This window comes from Sus scrofa, chromosome 5 (assembly GCF_000003025.6).
Source record: "Sus scrofa isolate TJ Tabasco breed Duroc chromosome 5, Sscrofa11.1, whole genome shotgun sequence".
Lineage (NCBI taxonomy): Eukaryota > Metazoa > Chordata > Mammalia > Artiodactyla > Suidae > Sus > Sus scrofa.
This window is the reverse complement of record NC_010447.5, coordinates 101,003,815-101,024,596: the sequence shown is the minus strand read 5'-3', so window position 1 is coordinate 101,024,596 and position 20,782 is coordinate 101,003,815. Positions and strand designations below refer to the sequence as shown.

The following is a 20,782-nucleotide window of genomic DNA, read 5'->3' as shown; positions in this document are numbered from 1 at the left end:
CTGCATAATCTCTCATCCTCCCCCTATATTGTTTGTCGGAATCTGCACTAAAGATAACAGTGCAAACCTGACCAATCCAAAGAACTTTATGTAGAAAACTCCCTTCAAGTAGGAACAGGTAGCATACACAAAATTTTGGAAACAGTGTAGCAAAGGAGAAAAATATGGTTGAAATGGCTAGCACGATTTCTGCTTGTTTAAAAACCTTTTTTTTTTCCCATTTCCAATATGAAAACTTTTAAAAGAACATCTAACTAAATATTCATCAGAAATACTTAACCTTTAACAATTTTGGCAGATTTTGCTTTTTTTTTTTTTTTCCTAAGTATCTTCTGTTTGATAAATATCCAGGTAATTGTCTAAATAATTTGTACTTAACTTGTTTTTAAAATGATTCAATTCAAATTGACTAAATAATATGTACTTAACTTGTCTTTAAAATGATTCACTTTAAAAAATAATCTGGTCAACCAACAGATTTTAGTCAGTAAGGAATATCCTCAGAAACAGATTCGTGAAATGTTGTATTATTTTTGATAATTAAACTTAAAAACTAGATACTTAAAGATATACATGCCTTATACCTGCGCAGGGCTTGAGATACTTTAAAGGCTCTGAGGCTTTCTGACAATGTGGTTGTTTTGAAACCTGGCCCTTAGGCAACTGATTTGTAGGTGTATTTTTTGATGGTTTAAGAATAGCTATTTTAAACCTCTCTTTTTCAATATCAGAACCAGAAAAACGCAAGAAACGTAAAGCCTTACGTATTTCTGCACCTTCCTTTTCTCTGCACTGGAGCCTTCCCTCTGGCCACGTGGATCTTGTTCCTGACAGTGGCTTTGTTACTATCACACTTCTCGGAGGTGGAGAGTATCAGGTATAGTTTTCATTATCGTGCTTGCCAAGCCTGCTTGTATTTATATTTGGTCCAAAGAGGAAAGTTCTTTATGAAACTCATCCACCATGAAAACTTACTCCTTTGCAACTTTTGAAAAGCGTAAGGTGAAGACATAAACACTGATGCTGAATTGATGAGTGTACGTTTCCACAGTGGTGGACTGGGCTGTTACCTTGGCAACGTCTCTGTCTCTTTTTTTTAAGCCTACCCTGAACCTACAGCCAGCCATCCAAGGGTTCATGAATAGTTTAACAAAGAAAGGGCAGAGCTATTGAGTAATCCAGGCTCATTAATTGTGTACTTGCCAGGAGGATCTGTCTTTAAATCATTAATGCAGGCAGCATTTCTCTCTAGAGCCATCAATGTGATTCTACTGCCTGAAAAATGTAATAATGATGGATTTTCTTATCATTTTTCTTTTACTTTTTATTGGAACTTCAGAGACACAGGTATTTTATACACACACTTAAAAACCAATGGACTGTAGATTTCTAAAGACTCTTAAAGAGTTGTTTTTTGTGGTGATGAACTAGGAGAGATAGAAATGCTGATTTAGTCTTTGATAATGTAGTATGTTTTGTAAGTTTTTATTGTTATTTGATAAATAGCTATGTGCTATAAAAATTTATATTTTACAGTAATAGGGAACATATTGTGATATCTTAAATAGTGCAGAGTTAAGTTGTGAAGTGTTGCTTTTTCATTGTGATAGATTTCTTACTTCAGCCTCCTTGCGTTTCAGCATTTTAACGTAATTATCTCTTCTTGGTGTTGTAGGTTGATGTTTCCAGTGCTGTTCCTGGTACCAGGTACAACGTAGCCATCTCTTCCATTTCTGCTACAACATACAGCTCCCCGGTTAGCAGAACAGTGACAACAAATGTGACAAGTAAGTGTGTGTTTTCCATGACCTTTTTAAACAATGTGTTTGGAACCATTACAGATCTCTTGGGTAGAACTACATTGGCAGTATATGCATTGTATGCATGAAAACAATTTAGTAATTCAAGCAAAATGGAAACTTAAGAAAGTGATCTGCTTAGAGCCTGCGTTCTCCTGGTTCTTTATCTTCCTTTACTTTCAAGGAGCAAAGATAATTTTTCTATACTTGTTTATGAATGGATCAGATAGACTGTTAATGGTCGTATTTAAAGAATACAAAGCATGGAATAAGCTCACTATACTTGCCCTGGAAGAATTATTTAATTTGTAAGCCTGGTTCTTGTTTTCTTCGTTTTTGTGGTTAAGCCTTGTATCAAGCAAGTTTCTTAAAGTTGATTTGGCATTAGAAATATATTTGGCATGTAGTTAGTAGCATTCCATTTTTTACATTCTTATGAAGGAATGTTTTTGGTATTCCCCAAAGCATTAACCTTTTTTTTTTTTCTCTTGATAGCAGATTTCTAGAGAGGATAAACTCATACTTATGAGACCACTAGTCTTTGGGAACATCAAAAGTCTACAATTTATAAATACTTTTCTTACATATGATTGTAAAAATATTATTGTTGTTTGACCTCTTAACAACATGAATTTTTTTAAAAAATAGAACCAGGGCCTCCAGTCTTCCTAGCAGGGGAAAGAGTCGGCTCTGCTGGGATTCTTCTGTCTTGGAATACACCGCCAAATCCAAACGGGAGGATTATATCCTACATTGTGAAATATAAGGAAGTTTGTCCATGGATGCAAGCAGCATATACACAAGTTAGAACAAAGCCAGACAGTCTGGAAGTTCTTCTTACTAATCTTAATCCTGGAACAACATATGAAATCAAGGTAATTATTTTGTAAACAATTAGTATTAAAATATTTCTCTTCTTCTGTTTGGCTGTGCCCACAGCATGAGGAAGCTCCTCAGCTGCGGTGACACGGCCAGATCCTTAACACGCTGCACCACTAAGGAACTTCCAAAATAATTCTTTCATTTTAAAAGTGAAGGAGCTTTTTCTTACCAGGTCGAGCCTTTGCAACTAAATGCTACAAGTGACTGAATAATGGTCATTTGGCCTCATTGCCCATGTGGGCTTTTAAAACCTGAACACATATTAATCTCATTTCATTGTTATGCATATTTACATAATTTATTTATTTAAAAAAAACATTAAATACTTCTAAAAAATAAAATTTAAATCTAATAATTTAGGCCTTATACATGCGTGTATTCTACTTTTTCATCAAATTTAAAGTTAGCTTTGCTATTTTTCTTTTAATCATCTTATATTTCTGTGTCTGTTATTGAAATACTGGATATTGGTTCAAAAATTTCTAAAGTACCAGTTTCTCAAAGAACAATGAATTTGATTCGCTTCCATTCAACAAATATTCCTGACTGCTTATTACATCTTTTACGTTTATAAAGACTTTTATGCCCTTGCAATGTTAAATATACAAAATCTAAGAACATCTTATTTAAATAGTAAGTAACACTAACATAAAGAGCGGTCCTAGATTAGTTAGACCATATGGAGATGTTTATAATTAGGAGATATGCATGCTATTTCCAGGGGTTTGTGAAGACGGCAAGTATCTTCTTATTCCTCCCTATTTTCAACTTACTATCAATATGTTCTTAGAGTTTTGACTGTAGAGAAAATAGTTCTGTAAATATATGGTCTATAAAGGCTGCATAAATATGTGATGACGCATAATTGAGATGGCCATCTAAGTGGAAAGAAATGATGAGATAGATACTTGCCTGTTTTTTTAAAAATATCATTGCAAGTATGCCTCTTGGCACTATCAAATAACACAATAAGAAGAGGAGAGCATATACCACGAGTGAGGACCTCCCCAAACAGTAAAGGAAAAAAACAAACTTTTACTGATGCAGTGGTCAAAACCAAATATTTGATAGCTCTTTTTCTGCAGAAACATGGGTTAGAGAGTGGGCACCCTTTTCCTGACGTCTCTAAATCGTACAGTGCAGGTATTTTCTATCAACAAGCACACATGCAGATTAATTTATCTGTTAAATGCTTTTCAGGATAATAAAAAAGATTACATTCACTGTGATATGAGAAGCTATTACGGGTAGAAAGGTGACTTAGCCAACCCAATTCTGCTTAGATCCATGGGTATGGAGTTCGATTTTTTTCCCCCAATGTTTAACATTTTTATTTTGAACTCATTTGCCTAATTAGATTGTAAACTCTAAAGTAAGACACCATGTTCCTTGCAGAAATAATCATAGTGTCTTATAGAATGAAAATAATAGAAAGAAGTCGAACTTTAGAAATGAACGCTTTAGAAATAAATGTAATAAAAAAATTAAGAAAGTAATAAACACAAATTCTACTGAATTCTGGCTGTGTCACTTATTCCTGCGTGATTTCGGGGGAGTTAATTGACCTCTCTCGGCTGGTTTTCTGATAAGTAAAGTGTTGACAGTAATACCTCATCTTTTGATTGTGTGTATAAAATGAGATGTGCAAAATCCCTAGTCAATTTCTAGGTACACACACGTTGCTTAATAAATTTCAGCCGAAATTGTTATTACTACTAATAGACATTAACCTTGATGAAGAATTTCTCCACTGGAAATCCAAGAAGTTTGTTGATTCAAACCACCTTGCAAACATACCTTTGAGGGAGATGGAAATAGGGAGTAGCCTCCATTTGCCTTCCACTTTGGCAGGATGGAGGAATCAGAGGGGAAAATACCTTTGCCATTTATCTTACGGACAAATCAAAGTTTTGTTATTTGTGGCTCTGTTTATAGAATACAGAGCTTCAGCATAATTCTTTTGATCTATTCTAGGTGGCTGCTGAAAACAGTGCTGGCCTTGGAGTGTTTAGTGACCCATTTCTCTTCCAAACTGCAGAAAGCGGTAATTTTCTGAAATCACTTGTTCTAAATTAACTCAGGAGGTTTTGTCATTTAACATAAACAGGGATATAAACAAAAATCTGGCACCAAATGCGTAACATTTTCAACAGCATGGCCATTCTATTACTTTAGAGTTTTCTTGGATAGTAAACTTATGCATTAAAATATATGTATTTTTTTGATTATAAAAACACTAAGTGTTATAAAACTTTAAAAAAAATAGAGTTCCCATTGTGGTGCAAAGGAATTTATGGTGTCTTTGAAGCAGCAGGGACATGGGTTTGATCCCAGCCCAGTGCAGTGGGTTAAGGACGCAGCATTGCTGCAGCTGTGGCATAGGTCAGCCTGGGGTACTCCATATGCTGAGGAGGGGGGGAAGAAAAAAAAAGACAAAAAACAAACCCAGAATGAACGTACCTATGGTCCTGTCAGGTAAAAAACCCTGTTACCATTTTGGTACATTTATATCTGACCTGTTTTTTCTCCTATGACTATATGTCTTTGTGACTATGTATTTGAGAAAGTAGGCTTGTGCCATTCATGCAAGTTTATATCCTGCCTTTTACTCTTAGCATCAAATCATGAGCATCTTTATGACATTAGACTTTTGAAAATATGGATTTTAATGGTTATCCTATGCTTCCATAACTTGCAGTCATTACCAAGCCAACCTAAGCTACGTCTCTTCTCCCAGCGGCTGAGAGGGAACATCCTCTCTTACGGTACTTCGTCTGTCATCAAATCCTGCCAGCATTGCATCAAGATACATTCTGAATCTCACCCCTATTTTTAATCACTCTCTCCAATCCATGACCCTGTCCTGCCTGAACAGTTAAAAGGCTCCTTACTGGTTTTCCTGTTTTCAGCTTTCCTGCCTATAGTGTACTCTCTCCACAAGAGCCAGGTCATCTTTCAAAACAAAAGCTAGACCGTGTTACTTCTGTCTTCCTAACCTGGCTCCTGTGACAGTCAGAGTAAAATCCTAAGTCCTTCCCGTGACCACAGCGCCCCCAAGCCCTTTCTCCCCTCTGACTCCACCTCCTGCCCTTCTCCCTCCCTCCGGCTCTCTGAGAACACGGCTCTTCCAGCTTAAGGTCTTTTTCTTTGCTATTCCCTCTGCCCGGTAGACTCTTGCATCAAATATCCGTAGAATTCTATCCCCACTTGATCCAAATCGCACTTTTTTAAATTTTTTGTTTTTTAATATTTTTTGCGTTTTTAGGGCTGCAGGTACAGCGTGTGCATGTTCCTGAGCTAGGGGTCGCCACAGCCACAGCATCAGATCCAAGCCGCATCTGCGACCTACACCACAGCTCATGGCGACGCTGGCTCCTTAACCCACTGGGCAGGGCAGGGATTGAACCCAGATCCTCATGGGTACTATTCTTTTTTTTTTTTTTTTTCTACTGAGCCACTGCGGGAACTCCCACACGTTACCTTTCTTGAGTCTACCTTCTAAAAGAGCTCCTATTTTCTTCTGTCCATCTTTATTTCCAACAGATTTGTTTTTCTCATTTGGGCCAGCCTGACATATAACACATTTACTTTCTTACTTTTTCTTGTATCTATTAGTCTCGTAGAACATAGCTTTGTGATGAAAATAAGTTGTTATGGAATGGAGGTTATATTATTTATTAATTTGGCTATTTGTTTATAAATAGAAAAATGGGTAAATAACAGCATCTCCAATAGCAAATGTTTTTTGTGGAGCTTATATTCTAGTGGGATAAGATGAATAAGTGAGTTACCAAGTAATATATTAGATTGGTGAGAAGTGCTCTAAAAACAATATTTATAATCTTGTGTGACTACTAATGTTCTTATATTTAAAGATAAAAATCCTCCAGTGGTCCATTGCCAATGAGCCCTGTATATCTAGAGAGGATTATGCAATTGTCGGTATTAAAAAAACATGTGATAAGCTTTCTGGACCAGTTCTTATTTGAGACCCGACCTAGGGCTCCATCTACCAGCCGTTCACATGCATTATATGAATGCATGCTCTGTGCCATAACAAGTAATCAGAGACAATTCTAGTTTATTGAAAATTAGAAATGAATGATCCATGAGGTCTTTTTCTTGTTAATATGGAACCTACTGACCTTCTGATTATTAGCACACCTAAAAAATTTTATTTTAAAATTACGTATTCACTAGAATATAAAAGAAAAGTTTACTTATGTTTTTAGTTTTCGGAGGCATAACTGGAATAATTTTAGAGTGACTAAGCAAATAGTTTGGTGTTTTTTAAAACTCATCTTGATACAGTTTCTGATAAAGCCTGGTACATGCAGATTATGATTTCAACTTGACAGTATTTTGAACTTTAAATATTTTATACTCTGCTAACTGACATAATTTCTAGAATTATTTGCTCTCTTGGCAAATTATGATTGGAACAAATTAGAGAAGCTCTAGGATGGCATGAAAATAATCCTAGAACAGGAGATTCACTCTGTTTCTGACTTGCTGTGTTTTCTTGGGCAAATTGCAAAATCACATAATCCCTCTTGCCTTATCTTACAAAAAATGTAAAAAGGTAAAAATGTAATCTAAATTTAGTTAGCTCAGTTATCTCAAATTTTTTTTGCCCACGTACTCTTTTTTCACTTTTTATGATAGATAGAACCCACACTTAAGGAAGATTTCTGTGGGATAAATAAACTGCATTTATTATTATTATTAAAGTAGAAGTAATTTCTTTCTCCATGAATAAAAATATTCCTGGGAAAAATATAAAGTTAACCCACGATACTGGACTGAGCTGACATTACATCCACATGCATAAAAACTCAACTTTTTAACTTCCTACACAGCAGTATTTTAGGCAAATGTAGAATTTATTTTAGCTTTAAAATGTTAGAAATATCTCGTGTACCTCCCCTTCTAACTTGATGGATCCTTGGAACTGTAGGAAAATTGTTTTAGAAGTTTCTGTTTTATTTAGAAAAGGTTTTTTTTTTCTAACTCAAAAAAATGTATGTTTTGTACAGTATATGCTGTGAAACGTTGTAGTTACTTTCACATACTTATATATTTATGTAAATCACTTGTCTAGATATGGCTTCAGTGTGTGTGGAAAACTTATCTGAAAGATTAAGTGACTTTATAAACAGAATTTTTTGGTACTTTAGTATCAAATTTTTTTTTTTTTGGTCTTTTTGCCATTTCTTGGGCCGCTCCCACGGCATGTGGAGGTTTCCAGGCTAGGGGTCTAATTGGAGCTGTAGACACCGGCCTACACCACAGCCATAGCAACGCAGAATCCGAGCCGTGTCTGCAACCTACACCACAGCTCATGACAACGCCGGATCCTTAGCCCACTGAGCGAGGCCAGGGATTGAACCCTCAACCTCATGGTGGATTCGTTAACCACCGAGCCACGACGGGAACTCCAGTATCAAATCTTTACTTGGATCAAGATGAATAATTTCCCTCTGTAAAAATCAAGAGATGATGGAATTTTGGTACATGAAAGTCCAGAATTAAAAACTAGAATATTTAAAATAGGGGAAGATGTGCCAACTACAGAAAAGAGCCAAATTAGTCTTTTTATACCATAAAGTCACAAAAGGAAAAGACACAGTCATTTTATTGAGGCAAAAATAATGTAAGGTTAATAAAAATAACCTGTTTTTCATTAAATGCTGTTTAACAGATTTAGTTTCTATTTAATGTATTTGGTCTACTTTAAAAATATTTTGAAATCATCCTTTGGAATTTAATAAAGTTTTAGTTTCCTTATAAATTCAAATTTCTCTACACCTGAGCGATTCCTAAATGACTGTTGTTAAAGCCCATTTGGACATGTGCTAGCTTGTATGCAGTTTGTTAATGATATATATATATTTCAGGCATTCTTATAAAATTTGAATCTTTAGGCAACTAAGAAATAAGAATGATTAAGATTAGTGATAAAAGTTCTTATTCTTATAATTCCATAGCATCATATAATTGTCAAACTTTTTCCTTTTGCTTTATTGCCTTATATCCACCCCAAAGAAACTTGAGTATTAAATATTTAGTTGTCAGAGAGTTATCACATTGTCATTCTTCTTAAGCCTTAGTTCTATTGATGTTTCCCTTGAAGAAAAAGATTTCTGTCCACTATTTCACCCATTATTAATGATTGATCGTCCTTTCAAATTATTTTTTTTCATTAAAATTCAGCTGTCCTCAAGTTTTAAAATTTCTACCATTTAACTCATGTCATTCACATACAGCTCTTCTTCTCAGGAGAGCTTTCTTATATAATTTATACAGCTTTTATTTATAAATCATATTTTATCATTTTTCTTTACAATGCACAGCTAAACTCCAGTTATTTGCTTTCTTTATACCAGGCACTTCTACCGTCATTTATATTATTTTACTCCAAACATCATTTTGTTTTTCTTCCTTTCAATAGTGGCTTGTCATGGTTGTTCAGTATTCTAAAGGACCTTGGTTATTTACTTTATCAGTTTTGCATAATTTACCTTGAATTCATAGGCGTCATTTTTCCTTATTCTGGTCTCATGTTTGACTCCACCAACTAAAATAGCACAGTGATTATTATTATGCAGATTATTAATAAGTAATAACATATATGAAAATATTATGAATTCGGATGAAAGTTGATTTCGAGGGTGTATAAAAGTCAAAATATAACAAATACAACCAAGTGGGTAGTCTCTACTTTACATTAGCTCTTTAGATAGATTCCGGAAATGTGAATTTTGGTGCAAATGTTGGGTAAATATTTGAATTTGCCACTTTCTCTTATCTAAGGAATTTATATAATTTCAAAATATTTCAAGAATTAAGATATTATTCAAATTTTTATAACTGCAAACAGTTATTGGTTGAATATTTTTTCACACTTATTTGAAATAGTTTGTTGATGGATGTATTGGCCAAATAATCCTGAAATGAAGCTTGTTTAGCTCTTAAACACAACTCTGTGGCCCAATTTCCAGTGCTTTATTTTGGGCAAAAGTCAATTAAATATATTTCTAAAAGTATTACCCACATAGATTCTATCCTGTGTATTAATATATGTTTAATTTCATGTAACATGGGAAATTTAATGTCCCCAAATTATATAAATGCCATTCTAAGTTTCCTAACAACATTTTCCCTCTCTTTCAATCCCTCTCACTTCCCCAGCTCCTGGAAAAGTGGTGAATCTTACAGTCGAGGCTTTTAATGATTCAGCAGTAAACCTGATTTGGTACTTACCTCGGCAACCAAATGGCAAAATTACCAGCTTCAAGATTAGTGTCAAACACGCCAGAAGTGGGATAGTCGTGAAAGATGTTTCAATCAGAGTAGAGGACCTTTTGACTGGGAAATTGCCAGCGTGCAATGTAAGTATCACAAACACTTTGTAGGTCTCAAAACTTTCCTCAGCTTAAATCGTGACGTTTCCAGCGTCTGGATACCATATATTATACTAAGGTGATTATTAGCTGCTTGATTATGTAAGTATTAAGTTATAGTATCGTGTTATTTACAGTTGGCTATATTCAAGGTAGAGTAAGAGAAGGGTTTGAGAATTTGAAAGTGAAATATCAAAAATTGCTTATGGAGCTCCCATAACTTGTGGCTCAGCAGTAATGAACCCGACCAATATCTGTGAGGATGCAGGTTCAATTCCTGGCCTCGCTCAGTGGGTTAAGGATCCGGTGTTGCTGTGAGCTGTGGTGTAGGTCACAGACATGGCTTGGATCTGGTGGGACTGTGGCTGTGGCGTAGGCCAGAGGCTACAGCTCTGATTCAACCCCTGGCCTGGGAACTTCCACATGCCATGGGTGCAGCCCTGAAAAAAACAAAAAAAAAAAGGACAAAAAAATCACTTAGGGAGCTCTGGCAAGATTTCATGAAAGGCATAGCATTTAGTGATAGGCCTTAGAGTAAGGAGAGGTGGCGATTACATGAGAGTGAAGGATACATGCTAAGCCCTGAAGTAGGAAAGTGTAGGACACCACCAGAAAAAAGATAAAACTCCCCTGTGACAGGAGAGGAGGGCAGGGAAATAGTCAAGGTTAAGTTTGTAGAATAGATTGTTTTTGTTACGTGTTCTTTGGTGGTTGATGGGGCAATCCTTGCAAGTACTGTAATAATGCCTTTTAAAAATTAGTTTTGGTGGTGTTTGTGATATTATTGATGAAGAAACACATGAAATTTCTTTAAATGCTTTAAATTATAGAAGTCTCAAAATATGTTTAAAATTTGGATAGATTTCTTATACACACAAATACATTTACATACACACACACCACACATTCTAGTATCTTTTGAAAACCTACAAGGCAAAAAATGATAATAACAATAAGAAGGGAAACTATTTCATCTCTTTGGACCTTGGACTTTTATGTGAATTTTAAACACTCTTACTAATAATTTTGCTGTAGTTTTACCTTTATTCAAAGCTGCATGAAATCCTACTCATAAAAAAGCTGAAGGTGAAAAGAATGCCTTAAATTGTCTTTTCTACAACTGTGGACAATGGTATTAAAGGTATAACTACAGACAATAAATGGGTATAATTAAGATCTTACAGATTTGTCCATAGCTGTGATGGGTAACCTATCTGCTAAATTCTTACCCGGTCATACACATACAGACATAAATTAAAATTGATATTTATAATATAAAGAAAAATATGAATTATACCTACCATTTGCACCAAGTGATGTCGCATTATTTTTCCAATGGTGTTTATTTTATTCACTAGGAGAATAATGAATCTTTTTTATGGAGTACAACCAGCCCTGCTCCAATGCTTGATAGAGTTACGCCTCCACCACGTACTACTCATTCTTCCAGCGTGTTGGCGAGGAGTAAGATGAGCTCTGTGTGGAAAGAGCCTATCAGCTTTGTAGTGACACATTTGAGACCTTATACGACGTATCTTTTTGAAGTTTCAGCTGTTACAACTGAAGCAGGTTATATTGACAGTACAATTGTCAGAACACCAGAATCAGGTATGGTTTCCTTTTTTTTTTTTCAGAAAAAAAGTTAAATTATGCATAGAATAATCTTTCCTTTTTTTGTATAGATCTCTTAGTTAAAACCTTCCCCCCTTTCAGAGTTCCTGTCGTGGCTCAGTGGTTAACAAACCCGCCTAGTAACCAAGACATTGCAGGTTCGATCCCTGGCCTCGCTTACTGGGTTAAGGATCCGGTGTTGCCATGACCTGTGGTGTAGGTTGCAGACGCGGCTCAGATCCCGTGTTGCTGTGATTGGACCGCTATCCTGGGAACCTCCATACGCCACGGGTGCGGCGCTAAAAAGACAAAAAAAAAAACAAAAAAAAAAACCTTTCAATGACTTTTTTTTTCTCCCTATATGACAGTAAATAGCTTTCATATCTGGAGCATCTTCAATTTTAATGCTTATAATTTTATGATACTGATACTTTATAAGCATCTAAAAGGAGTAAGGCTGTTTGAAAGAGGAGACTCTTGAGCTAATAACCACGATCCTAAGATCAGCTTTTATCATTCTGTGACCTCAGAAATTTTTTTTACTCCTCTGTGCCCTTCTACAACGTCTATAGCCACCTCTAGATGACTCCTCTCACTGATTTGACTCTGACTAGATGTGGAGATAACACCTGTAGTTGCAGAAATATCATGGAGCTACTGTTTCAGTATCAGCTAATAGCAGTTGTTAGAAATAGCGTCCTGTATCCGTCCTGTACTGAAGTTTCCTTATGTGAAACATGGAGCCAGTAATAGCATCTACTGTAAGGAGATGGTGTTGGTACTAAGTGAGTATGATTAGATATTATTACTCCTACTGATACTAAGAGGACGCATTTCTAGGTATGGTACTCATATACTTAATTATGATATTACGTCAGCATCCATGTAAATTTATACACATATATACACACGTATCCCTCACCATAACGACATAATACCATACTAAGTATATGGTATCAGAAATTCAGTTGTAATATTTGAAGTTGCTGGAAATTATTACTGGTAGAGTAATTTTACTAAAGCATAGTTTTGTTTTCTGATTAAAACATAGGCCCTTTCATTTCACTGCATGTTTCGTTTGAAGTGTTTCTTTGAATTAAGTAAAAATCTTTGAATCAGAGCATTTCTGCTTCCACACTCCTTACTTCTTCTATGAAAAAAGAAGGGAAGGAAGAATTTGATGAGGGTCACCCAGCGTGAAATTTGGTAGAAAAAAACTTTGTTCTAAAAAATATTAGGAATGTTTCATTTCAATAAGAGGTGTTTTTTTTTTTTAATACAGAAACATCTGTGAAAAATAGACTTTTAAAACATCATGATTATTTTTATATGTTACTAATGTTATGGTAGAGTTTAGGTTATGAAGTTCCTCTGAGGCCCAAGTACATACGTTGATAGAAAAAGGAACATCGCTGCCGATAGATTCTGAAGACAGGTGTTTCTCTGACTCTTCTACCTGGTGCCACGAGGGGTGGCGTTTATCAAGCCGGATACCAGGGCTTGTTGAGTGTCATACGTATAAATGCTCCAGGACAGTGTAACTGTGCAATGGACTATGTAGGAATGAAGTGCCCTGTGCAGTCAGATACAGAATTAAGTAGAAATAGTAACTGCGCAAGTGGGTTTCCCTCATGATCCACCACTTACTCACATTCTTCCATTGGAGCCTATTCTTGCTTTTTTTAAAGGTGGGAAAAAAAGCCCTTTGCTGTGTGATTTTTTTTTCTTCTCTGATTTCGTGTTTTATTTTGTATTTTTAATTTGGTGCTTTTAACTTCTGAACATATGTCTATTATTTGTGCATTTTTTTCTATAACCATTTTAGTGCCTGAAGGCCCACCACAAAACTGTCTAACCGGCAACATTACAGGGAAGTCCTTTTCAATGTCATGGGACCCACCAAGTACAGTAACAGGAAAATTTAGTTACAGAGTTGAATTATATGGACCCTCAGGTAAGTTTTAGGTGGTTTTGTGTTTACCTGTGGAGCAAGGATTATATAAAATAAGTTACTATTATCAAACTTTTAAAAAAATATTGAATATTAAAAAAATTTTTTTTAAAAGACCCTATAATTGAAACAAATAGAAAAGTAACAAGGAAATTGAGGCTCTTTCAACTTTTTGTTTAAACCGTAAGTATGAGAACAGTAAAACATTGTCTACATTCCATATTTCATGAGAAGGAGCTGAAAGAGCAAGAGACAGCCCCTTAAGGGAAGTATTAGGGGACGTGTAAAGTCTTCAAATATTTGGGTAGGAGGATGTGGACCTACTCTGACTGCAAATATACAAAGAACAACAGGCTTAGTTATATTAAGTCATATTTCTGCTTAGAACAAAGAAACCATTTCTGATCATTGAAACTCTCTAAACATAATCTGGGCGACTTTACCATGGAGTGAGTTCACCATCTCTTAGAAACAAGTAAGAGCTGGACATCCACCTGCTAGATATTTTGAGGGGTTCAGAAACTATATTAGTGGGAGTTAATTAAGTAACCTCTAAAATTCTTTCATAATCTGAGATTCTATGGTTCTACGAAAGACGTTTATTTCAAATGGTGATGAAATAACATAAAGTCACATGTTATTTATTTCAAAGAATGGAAAAATAGGCAAAGATCCAAATTACTCATTTTGAAACTTCTATGAAACTGTCATGAATAATATAGACAACATTTATTTCTGATCCCTGAGTATCTTGTCCTGCTAAAATTCTGAATTATTTACAGACCTAAAAATACGGTAGCCCTTTTTTCCCTTCCCCACTCTGGAGTCTGTGGGGTAAATGCCTACTTGGAGTAGATTGAAGAGATAACGGGAGAAGAACGTTGAAACAGTGGGTAATAGGCAACTCTTGAGTTTTGCGGCAGTGTGAAGCAGCGGTGGGAATTCCCTGTGGCTCAGTGAGTTAAGGACTCATTGTTGTCTCTGTGGAGATGCAGCTTTGATCCCTGACCTCACTGAGTGGTTAAGGATCCAGCATTGCTGCAAGCTGTAGCATAGGTTGGAAACACGGCTTGGATCTGGTGTTGCTGTGGCTGTGATGTAGGCCAGCAGCTGCATCTCCGATTCCACCCCTAGCCCAGGAGCTTCCAAATGCCATAGGTGTGGCTGTAAAAAGAAATAAAGAAAATACTGAAGCAGTGATAGAAGTGGGGTGTGGTGGTGGTGGGGTAAGCAGAGTTAACATGTTTTCTTTTCATATGAAACAAAACATGTTTGTTTGCTGATGGGAATAAAGAAAATAAGGAAAAATCAGTGATAGAAGAAAGGCAAGAATTATTGGAAAGATGTCTCTCTGTAGGCAGAACATGAGATTGTTTGCTCAAATGCAGGGATTGGTTTGAGATAAAAAGCCAGATGGTTTGTCCATTGCAACAGGTTGTAAGGCAGATTTTACAGAAGCAGATGCTATAAATAGGTCATTGTGTTGGTAGGAGCATGTGGCACATCTTTTCTGAATGATAAACTTTTCCAATGTAATGAGAAGCAGGACTGTCAACTGGGAAGAGAAAGTGTGAATATTCATCTAGAAGCGCAGAGTGACTCTACTACTGAAGTTGAGTAGCATCCTGGGCCCATTTAAGACTCATGTAAAGGCTGATAATGAATGACATTCTATCAGCTGCAGTGGATCTGTGTTTTTCTCTGGTTCCCTCCAACAAGAATGGGCATGTGTAAGGCAGTGATCGGCAGTGACTATTATTGGCAAGGTCATTGAGGCTGGATAGAGACTGGACATCAAGTGGTGAGGAACCAAGCACAATAAAATAGGTGGCAAGATCAAAGGGTTGGAGGTCCTGTAGAATTAAAGAATTGTCGGTTCTTCAGACTTGTGGTTGCTGAGGGGGTGGGAGGTTAGGAAGAGGAGGCTTTGGCATTTGGGGTTAGCAGATGCAAACTACTATTTCAAGGTTGGATAAGCAACAAGGTCCTCCTGCGTAGCACAGGGACCGCCCTTCAGTATACTGTGTTAAACCACGTCGGAAAGGGATGTGAGAAAGAATCTGAATCTCTTAGGCATACAGCAGCAATAACACAACATTGTAGATCAACTACATTGCAGTAAAATAAAAGAAAAAGAATTGGAGTTGTTTCTGACTTCTAGGGTAAGTGGGCAGGAGATAGGGAGAGTGGTCAGACACAGCGGCGTGAAATTGAGAGAGTGGAGGATGTGCAGTTGTTGTAACGGTGATGTCTAAGGATGATCTCTGGGGCTGTTAAAACCACAGATCACGACGGTGGCAGGGAAGAGCATGACATTAAAGCGGGGGCTAAACCATCCAGAATGGGGCGCGTGATCGTGGGGTCCGAAGATCGCTGCAGTCACGAGAGTGAGTGGACCTCGCTGATGGCAGGAGAGCTGAAGGCGTGGGCTTTTCCAAGGAGGGAGCTGGAATCGTCTAGGACGGGGTGATGAGGAGCAAGGAGGACACACACCACACCGGAACAGCCAGTCGTTCAGGGAGGCTGAGGGAAGCAGAAGCACTGTTCCCAGGGGAGAGCCAGAATTCAGAGCAGTAAGGGGGAAAGAACCATTCAGAGATAAAGCTGAGGATTTTAAGGCATTTTAATGATGGCCTATTTAAGAAATTTTGCTCAGAAGGTAAACTAGAGAAATTTTTAAAATACAACTTTTTTTTTCTAGAAGAAATTGAGAAAACTTAGTATTTTAATTGATTGAATTGGCGTATAAAACACAGTTACTGTTTTAGTATTGGTAAAACCTAATGTCTTCCTTTTAAATATGTCCAAATAACGGTGATTCAGCAGGGTTTTATGGTTATATCGAAGTAATTTTAAACCCTGGAAGACTTTTGTGTTTTTTTTTTTTTTTCATTTTAATTAAATTAATGTCAATGCAGTGCTAAGCCAAATGTTTCAAATATATTCACTTTTAAAATCATAGTGACGACTGTGTGTAGGTTAACACTTTAATTGCTCCGTACTTAAATGTGAGAATAATTACATACTTGACGAGCAAATAATCCGCAATTATCTTTTGTTTTTTGCAGGTCGGATTTTGGATAATAGCACAAAAGACCTTAAATTTGCATTCACTAATCTAACGCCATTTACGATGTATGATGTGTATGTGGCGGCGGAAACCAGTGCAGGGATTGGACCCAAGTCCAATATTTCAGTATTCACTCCACCGGATGGTAAGGACACCTCCTTTAGTGTGTTCATGAGAAGTTTATTGCATCGGTTAAACATTATATTAGAAGCTATTTGGTTTGTCTTTGCCTAATCTGTGATATTTCCTTATCCAATTACTACCTGGTACATTCTAAACACTCGTGCCTCAGAACACCGAACCCATAGCATGCTTCCTAATAAGAGGACCGAAGATCAAGTGAGACTAGGAACCATCCTATGTGGCATCAACCTGCCTGATTCACAGTGAATACTGGAAAAATCTCAAGATAACTTAAATCAATACCTTCAACATAGTTTAGTCCACATTATCTAATGTGGATGATGTTTCTCACGGAATAATGTTCAGGGGAATCCGTATATTCCGCAGTGCCGATAAGGAAGTATGTTGACATCAAAAAGGTACTCTAAGCAAGTGAGGATGCCTAGAAGGTGTGTGATACAAATATACCAAGAGACAGTGAAATTATTTAAAAAAGTTTCTCCTGAAGAAACTGGTTATTTCTCTATATTAATCATCATAGTTGTAGGCAAACTGTAGCATTTTGAAAAATGTGACCATACCATTTCATAACCTGTTTTCGGGACCCACACCAAACTTGCTAAGTGCTTGCATTTTCTATTTAGAGACTGTAATTATTGAGAAGAAGACAGTAATTATTTTTATAATCACGTTAACCCTGGAAAAAGTTTTCAGATTTTGTTTGCGTGATAGCTAACATCCAGTAACTTGTGAACTAAATATACACGTGTAGGCTCACACGTGCATACACGCAAGATTTGTCAGATAAGTCATTCAAGCATTTGACCATGAGAGGGCAGCAGCTATTAGGGAATTTTGTACTTCTCCCCATTTCAAAGCACAGTTTAACCCTTGATAATAGTTTGCTATCGAAAGAACGTAAAAATTATGTTTTATGTCGATTTCAAGTGAAAATCCTAATGTATGTATATAGTTTCCATACACAGATTAAAACGGAGATGGACACTCATAAGCAAAGCGTTCTCATTTTTTCCATATGAAAATGTTTCCATTGTGTTTCTTTCAGAAGAGTCTTAGCATTATATCTCTTCTCCAGTAAACCTTAAATTTCTCCCATCTCGACCTAAACGTGCGGTTAAGCCTTTTTAGGAAATCTGAACAAATTTATGGATGGCTGTCAAACACAACAGAGCAATCTGGCCCTCATCAAACTACAGCCCTTGAATTTGGTCTTTTCTCAACTCACGCAGTTGAGCAATTTCTATTTTCATGTTATACAGTTAAACAAATTCAATCTTCTTTCAAGTCAAGCCGATTTGATGATCCTAAATGGAATCCACAATTTAAGGTTACTGTTTTATTGTTTTATTGTCTTCAGTTTCAGCCTATAGCATTTGACAAAAATAGGGAAATAGATAATACATTGAAACATACAATGATGTTTTATATTGGATAGTATTTAATGTTAATTTCCCATTCTTTATGTCTGTGTTTTTTTGTGTGTGTGTGTTTTGTTTTTATTTTTTTAAATTGTTTTTGTTTTTGTTTTTTTAGGACCACACTCGTGGCATATGGAAGTTCCCAGGCTAGGGGTCAAATTGGAGCTATAGCAGCTATCCTACACCACAGCTGTGGCAACGCAGGATCTGAGCTGCGTCTGCGACCTACACCACAGCTCACAGCAATGCCAGATCCTTAACCCACTGAGTGACCTACACCACAGCTCACAGCAATGCCAGATCCTTAACCCGTGTCCTCATGGATACTAGTCAGGTTTGTTACCACAGAGCCATGACGGGAACTCCCATGTCTGTGTTTTTTTATTGACAAAATAAGAAATAGAATTTTAAGTACATTGTTCAATATATGGGTTATTTTTCACAAGAAGTTATTTTGAGTAGATGACCTTATTGCCCTGTATAGAAAGCAGCTTATCCTGAGTTTTACCCAATGCCTCCTAAGCTTCTCACAACATAGACCACATCCAGGTGGCTCTCAGGAGAACCCACTGGCAACAGATGGGTTTCTCTTAGGGTAGGCATGGCATAGTTCTTACCTCGGCATGCCTGCCTTTTCTGTGGAGTTCAGCTGTTGGAGGAGTTTTAATGGTAAACTGGGGCAAATACAGTGACTGTAGACTCTAACACCACCAGTTAAACCTTTGCAGTAAAGCAACCTTTAAGCTACATGAAAACAACTAATAACTCATTAGGACTCTATATTTCAATTAAAATTGGTATCTTAATTTTAGATTATTCTTTTCACTCATACATACAACAATGTTCTTTGCATTCTATTGAAAGTAACTCAGTTTCTTTTCTTCTCCACATTTAAAATTAGCCTATAGTCTATTTTAAAAAATTAACTAGGACTGGATTTTTAATTAAGGTATTTTGAAACATCTGGGGTTCTAGCTGATCTCTAGATTGTCATAGAAAAATATTGATTTCTTATAGAAAGTAAAAGCTATCACATTATAGTGGGCTGATCCCATTAACACCGAGGCTGATAGGGTCCATAGCCTCCTTAGAGTATCAAAGAAAATCAATACAGTGCTGTTAAAGCAGTTACCCTATGTATTCTGTAAAGTTTCTGCATATCTCTTAATACATTTCTGAACAGATTTATACATAGGCATGAAGAAGAGATGGTTTTGGAAAAAAAGATGATTTGTGAATCTCCAGTGTTAAAAAATATTATAGTCGCTTCTTCCAAAACGAGACAATCTGCTGAATATGATGTAGGCAATGGGCTTTTCTTATTATTTGTATGGAGATTAAAAAAATCTTGGTAAATTTTGTTGCTTCAGTATCCCCATTCTATGTCACTAATGCCAAATATCTTTTAAGGAGCTTAGCATCATTTCTTTTTTGTTTGTTTGTCTTTTTGCCACTTCTTGGGCCGCTCCCGCGGCATATGGAGGTTCCCAGGCTAGGGGTCGAATCGGAGCTGTAGCCACCGGCCTACGCCAGAGCCACAGCAACGCGGGATCCGAGCCGCGTCTGCAACCTACACCACAGCTCACGGCAACGCCAGATCGTTAACCCCCTGAGCAAGGGCAGGGACCGAACCCGCAACCTCATGGTTCCTAGTCGGATTCGTTAACCACTGCACCACGACTGACGGGAACTCCTAGGAGCTTAGCATCATTTCTTAAAAGCAAACAAGGTATTGCGATCCATGTATCCATGTTTATACCCTCCCCCATCCTCCGCCCTGCAAATAGCCTATGGAGACTTTTGTTCTCAGTAGTTTCAACTTGCTACTTTGTGCAAATAGTAGTAACGTCTTTGTAGGGAGATCAGGAAGACACTGTCAACTTTATGTCTTTTCAGGATTTTCTATGACTTTTATTGTTCAATAGCTTTTTGCAAAATTCATTTCTAACGGAAGTTGAATTTGCTAGGTAATGGCCACAATTATTTTAATGTATTTTCTTTACCCTGGTGCCATTTGTCTCCATTTCATTTTTTTTTTTTTTCCCCCTCTGGGAGTTTTTCATTTGAAATCTCCAGATCATTTGGAATTTTTTTTCCAACTGTATATGTATTCTTTCCCATTTAGAGGTAAAATTTATAGAGGTATTGACTTGAGCATGAGTCTTAGGTCTTCCCCATGGACAACACCTTCAGAGTTGATGCAGAACCACAAATAATTGCCTTGAATTTGGTGTCAATATTAAAGGAGTTTGATCTAATCCACACGTCTCTCGTTTCCTCCTGGGAATTTGTGGTCTAACATATCAGGTATCTTCTAAAGACAAGATACAATGCTGTCTACTCCGTTTCCTTGATCCCCTAAGCCTTTGCCTCTTTCATTAAAAGCGAAGAGATAAGTTTACAGTCATTCTTACACAAGTTTAGCTACATTTTAGGGTAATATAGAAGCACTTAATCTTTACTTGGATTGTAATTTTAGGCATTAACGACATCATGACATACTT

General features: G+C 36.6%; 1 protein-coding gene across 8 annotated transcripts in view; it reads left to right on the top strand.

The window, feature by feature from the left end:
* The window catches only part of PTPRQ (protein tyrosine phosphatase, receptor type Q), a 294,121-nt gene that overhangs the window by 56,549 nt on the left and 216,790 nt on the right, over positions 1 to 20,782 (top strand). For 7 of the 8 annotated variants that reach the window (XR_002344354.1, XR_002344353.1, XM_021093065.1 and 4 more), the window contains 8 exons: positions 732 to 877; positions 1,676 to 1,787; positions 2,448 to 2,674; positions 4,656 to 4,725; positions 9,873 to 10,072; positions 11,443 to 11,692; positions 13,521 to 13,649; positions 16,715 to 16,861. Coding sequence is in view for 6 of the 8 variants with exons in the window: in XM_021093065.1 (XP_020948724.1) it covers positions 732 to 877; positions 1,676 to 1,787; positions 2,448 to 2,674; positions 4,656 to 4,725; positions 9,873 to 10,072; positions 11,443 to 11,692; positions 13,521 to 13,649; positions 16,715 to 16,861 (1,281 nt within the window). In the remaining 2 variants the exon portion in view is untranslated. Of the gene's footprint in view, positions 1 to 731; positions 878 to 1,188; positions 1,348 to 1,675; positions 1,788 to 2,447; positions 2,675 to 4,655; positions 4,726 to 9,872; positions 10,073 to 11,442; positions 11,693 to 13,520; positions 13,650 to 16,714; positions 16,862 to 20,782 lie in introns of those variants that run through there. The other variant, XM_021093069.1, reaches the window with a different exon arrangement.